The sequence below is a fragment of the Lycium ferocissimum genome, unplaced genomic scaffold, assembly GCF_029784015.1.
Source record: "Lycium ferocissimum isolate CSIRO_LF1 unplaced genomic scaffold, AGI_CSIRO_Lferr_CH_V1 ctg13896, whole genome shotgun sequence".
NCBI classification, from domain to species: domain Eukaryota; kingdom Viridiplantae; phylum Streptophyta; class Magnoliopsida; order Solanales; family Solanaceae; genus Lycium; species Lycium ferocissimum.
Window position 1 is genome coordinate 1 of NW_026715142.1, and position 6,220 is coordinate 6,220.

The 6,220-nt window shown below is 39.6% G+C and overlaps 1 protein-coding gene across 1 annotated transcript; it reads left to right on the forward strand.

Moving 5' to 3' along the window:
* Positions 1-3,805: 3,805 nt before the first annotated feature.
* Positions 3,806-4,576, forward strand: LOC132042181 (uncharacterized; the record flags this gene model as incomplete). Its single annotated transcript, XM_059432794.1, has 1 exon — positions 3,806-4,576. A coding segment is annotated over one exon (771 nt), but the record flags the coding sequence as incomplete, so codon positions are not given.
* Positions 4,577-6,220: the final 1,644 nt, after the last annotated feature.

Genomic DNA, 6,220 nt, shown 5'->3' on the forward strand with positions numbered 1-6,220 from the left:
GCTACGACAGTGTAAGGGCGTCTAGAGGAGGAGTAAACAGTGCAGGAGCTACCGGAAAACCGGAAGCTCCGGTATAATCTGATGAAGTGGTGGTGCTTTTTAAGAAATGGTAAGGGAAAAGAGCGAGGAACTTGAGTTATGGTCTGCACCCTTAAAAGGTTATAGATTTACAATGTAGTCCAACCTCCTTTCAATATTTGTCCATGAATAAAACTTCAAATATTTGAGTTTTTTCAAGTGTTTACTTATAAGTTTCATTTATTATTTCAACTTTGACTTCAAATATAGAATTTGAAGTTCCAAAAATAGGGTTGAACAGTATTTCAAATTTTAAATTCTCTATTTCAAATTTTCATTCACAACATTTTAAAGTAAAATTTATGTCCAAATTGTCACGTCCCAAACCATGGCTTGGGCGTAACACGCTCGGTGCCTAACTGCATATGACCAAGCGAACCATATGGATGGCTTAATCAACATGAGACATGTACTATCGTGGAATATGACTTAAACATGAAAATATGAATAAAGCATGGGGTTTAAATATAATACTGAAGATACTGTCTGAGAGTATATATGCAGAAGTAGTCTGAAAACATAATAAATACGAAGCCGACAAGGCTATACGATACTGAACATCTGACATAACATGCTAGACCAGTCTATAAAACCTCTAAAGATGAGTCTAAATACTAAATTATTTACTGGGACAAGGCCTCCTGCATACCTCTACTGCCTAATATGACATGAACATGAAATAAAAATAACACCCCGAATGAAGTGGGGCTCACCAATAGCGGATACGTGTGAGATCCTAGCGAGCAGTCCTGTCGTCCTGTAAATCAGTACCCGCAAAATGCAAGTCCCGAGCAATAGGGATGTAAGTACACTGAAATTGTACTTGTATGTAAGGTAACTGAATGAATAAAAGCGGTCACATGAAATAATAAGAACTGAAACTGTAACTGTAAAGCTGGACATGAACATGAGCATAATCTGACAGGCATATAATATAATATGAGTAAATCATTTTAAGTGGGAGATCCTTAGTATAACCGACATGTAATTGCCACGTGAGCACGTGGCTTCTGATCTCTGCCCGATCAGCTAAGCCATCTCATACCTTGTCAGGGTATAAGACATGAACATGACGTGACTGGATCCATAAAATAACCAGAAATAGGTAACATGAAGGAATCGTCCTAATAAGGCGGATCGATCCTTATCCTATGATGGAATACGTAGTTTCAGGTATTAAACCTTCTCGGTAATACGTGCAATTCCTAAAACCATGAACATGAACATGGTTGGATGAAAAGCTCATGACTTGTAAACATGATTTGTATCTATAATCTAACATGTACATAGACATATAATATAACTTATATGAAGCATGGAAACATGTAAAATCTATAGAACAAAACAATATTGATTCCTGACTTGTATTTGATAACCCATGGAGTTCAAAACATGAGTATTCATGGATTACGGACATATTCATGGTAATCGAAATGATAGTCATGAATACAAATAACCGGACTAAGCATGATAACATATAACTATTGACATGTATCTAGGGTTTATGATGAACTGAGACATAATTTCCCAACTCTGAGGAAAAATCGTGTTTTCATGAATTAAACGTGATGTGGGAAGAACAATGATGTTCCCTCACGTGGATAGAAGCCCTACATATATTAATTGATCCAAAACACCCAAAGAAGAATCCAAACTTTGAAAAAGAATCCCAAAAATCTGAACTTGAATCCTTGAGAAGGGTTTTCTAGAAAACCCTATGATTGTAGAGTAGAATCTTGTTAATAATCTCATGTATAATAGCTAGAATTACTTAGAAATATTTAGGAGGGACTTACCTTGGTGGGAAAGGATGAGGAGAGGAGAGAAAATTTGTGGTATGGTTTGAAGAAGTGAAGAATAAAATGAAAAATAAGGAAAACAAAGCATTTATAAATGTTGCAGGGATCGCAGGCCATAGAGGGCGTGTCGCGTGTTGACACCCAATTTTGTACCGTCCTCTCTAAAATATTTATTTACGCCGCTGATATTTTGACAACTTTAAAATAATTATTTATATTTTTTTTTATTTTTTTTACTATAAGTATTAACTTTTTATTGGCATTTTTGTTATCGTTGAAAATATTTATTATATTACGCGCTGATTATTATTTTATTATTATGATTATTATTAATAATTATTTATATTATTTTTTTTATTATTATTTTTACTATTTGCGTTTAGGCAGATTAACTTTTTATTTCGCACAATTAAATGATAGCGTTTATTTATTTTTAAAATATTGTTGCACGGCTATTACAATGTCATACAATTTTATTACCTGAGCACTAATAATTACATAATTTATATTAGGTGATATTTTAGCACACTTAGTATATAATTAATTAAAATGGGTCCTTTATTTCAAATTTATAAAGCCCCATATTTTAAAGGGAAAACTTACTAAGCTATTTTTAACAGCCTTTACCTAACAATTTATAGCTACTTTTCTATATTTATCGTTAGTTTTTGTTATATTATTATTATGATCGTATTATTATTATATATTATCAATTATAGATTATTATATATTATTCATTTTATTAAATTATTAAATTATTATTATTAGTTTAACCACGTTTCTCTCTCAAATTTATCTTTTAGAAATATAATACGGAAAAATATACAACTTTGGAATACAATAAAATATGGTTGATTGTTTAAGAAATATAAAATTGTAGTATGCACATATACGATGGAATACAATGAAATATATCGAAATTGTTTCATAAATTAGAAATACATTGAAATACAACGAAATATCGCAGTATTTTATTTCCACACACAATGCGTTTTAAATGATAAAGCTTTTTTAGTAGATTTATAAATAGCTTAAAAGTTTATTTATTTTATAGCAACATATTGCCTCCATAACTAAATCGAGAAGGGGCGAGCTCTATTACAATGTCATACAATTTTATTACCTGAGCACTAATAATTACATAATTGAAGGAATATATTCCGGGGCGAGGGAGAGAGAGAGAGAGAGAGAAAGAGAAGGGTGATATTTTAGCTTGTGAAATACGGACACTAGTTATGAGTATATAATTAATTAAAATGGGTTATTATTATTTCAGAATAGTTATGACAAGCCCCATATTTTAAATCCATCAGCCAAATTATGGACTCATCCGTTCCAATTAATCCACAAACCTTCTTGGACCAGTCCATTAATGACCAGCCATATTTAAATTCATCAACCCAATTTTCAGAGCGGGGTCCCTTGATGACAGTGTCCATTTCTTTCCTCATTGTCTCTCTCTCTCTAAACTAACAGTCTTCTTCCTCTTCCCATCCCCAACTCCCTCACCTACCCCCACCCCACCCCCCAACTCCGGCCAGCAACCTCTCGGTAGCCCCCCAGGTAAGTTTTCTCTTTCTCTCTCCTTGGGTTTGTGACAGCCCTATACCCACCCCCACTCCTATTCTTCTCCTATCTTCCTTTTCTTCTTTTCCCTTCTCTCCTCTCCTTCTATCTGGTCCGACATATTCAAGCTTCCCGTCGTGAACAGTATTTTCGGTGTGAACCGTGAACAGTGATTTCGGCGTCAGCAGGTTCTGTCTAACTGGAGTTGGTACCTCCAGTTTTTTTTTTAATTCTCTGTATTTTATCCTTGCTGCTAATTTGCATTCTTACATTACTTGTTTCGTTCTTGTCGTAGTAGTTACACTTTCATCTAGATTAGTACTAACTTGTGTTTTAGTATTGATTACTGCCTGGTCGAGTAGTTTATATTTGCTTTACTGGCTTTGGTAGACGATGGTGGACTAGAGTCATGTTCTCGGATAGGGGTGAGGGTTAGAGGGGGTAGGTGGGTTAAGAGAGTCTCTAGTCTACGAGTAGGGTCTTGGAATATTGGGACTCTAACGGGGAAGTCCATCGAACTAGTTAAGATTCTTAAGAAGAGGAGGATTAATATAGCTTGTGTCCAGGAGACTAAATGGGTAGGATCCAGGGCTCAAGATGTGGATGAGTATAAGTTATGGTTCTTAGGTAGGTCGAGGGATAAGAATGGGGTAGGTATTTTAGTAGATAATGACTTACGAGAACAGGTGGTAGGGGTTAAGAGAGTCAGCGATAGGTTGATGACGATTAAGCTGGTCGTTGGAGGGTTTATTTTGCACATTATTAGTGCTTACGCGCCGCAAGCGGGCTTGGGCGGAGAGGAGAAAAGACTTTTTTGGGAAGATTTGGACGAGATGATGGGAAGTATACCGTCCACTGAGAAGCTATTCATCGGAGGAGATTTCAATGGGCACATTGGGTCAATTTCAGGGGGATATGACGATGTGCATGGAGGATATGGTTTCGGGGACAGGAACGGAGGAGGAGTTGCACTGTTGGATTTTGCAAAAGCCTTTGAGCTGATGGTGGCCAATTCGAGTTTCCCGAAGAGGGAGGAGCACTTGGTAACCTTTCGTAGTTCGGTGGCTAAGACGCAGATAGACTTTTTACTTCTTAGGAAGGATGATAAAGGTCTTTGTAAAGGCGCAAGGTGATCCCGAGTGAGAATCTAACGACCCAGCATAAGCTCTTGGTGATGGATTTAGAAATCAAGATGAGGAAGAGAAAGAGGGTCGTGGACGACAGGCCTAGGATCAAATGGGGGAGTTTGACCATGACGGGTGCCCTGGAGATGGGGGAGAAGCTGAGATCTATGGGATCCTGGGAGAGTAGTGGGGAGGCGACCAATATGTGGGATAGGACGGCCAGTTGCATTAGGGAAGTTGTTAGAGAGGTGCTGGGGCTCTCGAAGGGTAGCCGTGGTCGGCACCGAGGGGACTGGTGGTGGAATAGAGGAGTTCAAGAGAAGGTGAAAGCAAAAAAGGTGGCGTGTGCGAAGTTGGTAGACAGCAAGGATGACGAAGAGAGGCGAACGAATAGGGAATTGTATAAGATGGCGAGGAAGGAGGCAAAGCTAGCGGTTACGGCGGCAAAGACAACAGCTTTTGAACGCCTGTATGCAGAACTAGAGGACAAAGGCAGGGATAAGAAGTTGTACAGACTAGCCAAGGTGAGGGAGAGGAAAGCGCGTGACTTGGATCAGGTGAAGTGCATCAAGGACGAGGATGGTAGGGTACTAGTGGAGGACGCTCTCGTTAGACGGAGATGGCGGTCGTACTTCCCGCAAAGCTCTTGAACGATGAAGGGGACAGAGATATTGTGTTGGGAGATTTGGAGTGCTCCGAGAGGTGTCGTGATTTTGGATATTGTAGGAATATAAAGGTTGAAGAAGTTAAGGGTGTTGTTCGTAAGATGAGTAGGGGAAGAGCGACCGGGCCCGATGAGATTCCGGGAGAATTTTAGAGGGCAGGTTTAGAATGGTTGACTCGACTCTTTAATGTCATCTTTAAGACGACTAAGATGCCCGAAGAATGACGATGCAAAAGCAATGATTCCATTGTACGAAGAACGAGGTGACGTTCAAAGTTGCAACAACTACGAGAGGGATCGAAACCTTGCTAAGCCGCCTATGAAAGTGTGGGGAAAGGGTGGTGGAGATGAGGGTGAGGAGAGGCGTGTATCTCGGAGAACCGGTTCGGATTCATCGGGCGCTCGACTATAGAAGCTATTCATCTTGTACGGAGGCGGTGGAGCAATACGGGGAGAGGAAGAGGGACTTGCACGTGGTATTCATCGACCTAGAAAAGCATAAAACAAAGTGCGAGAGAGGTTATGGAGATGCTTGGAGGCTAGAGGTGTACTGTGGACGTACGTTAGGGTGATCGAGGACATGTATGATGAGCCAAAACCGGGGTAAGGACTTTGGGAGGAGACTCGGAAACCTTCCCAGGTGGTGATGGGGGCACGTCGGGGATCGGCTCTTGCCCATTTTTATTCTCTTGGTGATCGATGGATTGACGCGGCAAATTCGAGGTGAGGTGCCATGGTGTATGTTATTTGCGGATGACATAGTCCGATTGACGAGTCTCGCGGCGGGGTTAACGCCTTCGGAGGTTTGGAGACAAACTCTGAGTCTAAAGGGTTCAAGTTGAGTAGGACGACACAGAGTACTTGGGTGCAAGTTCGGTGATATAGTACATGAGGATGACGTGGAAGTGAAGCTTGGCACCCGGGTCATACGGAAAGATAGTTTCAAGTATCTTGGGTCTATTATACAAGGAAATGGGGAGATTGATGAT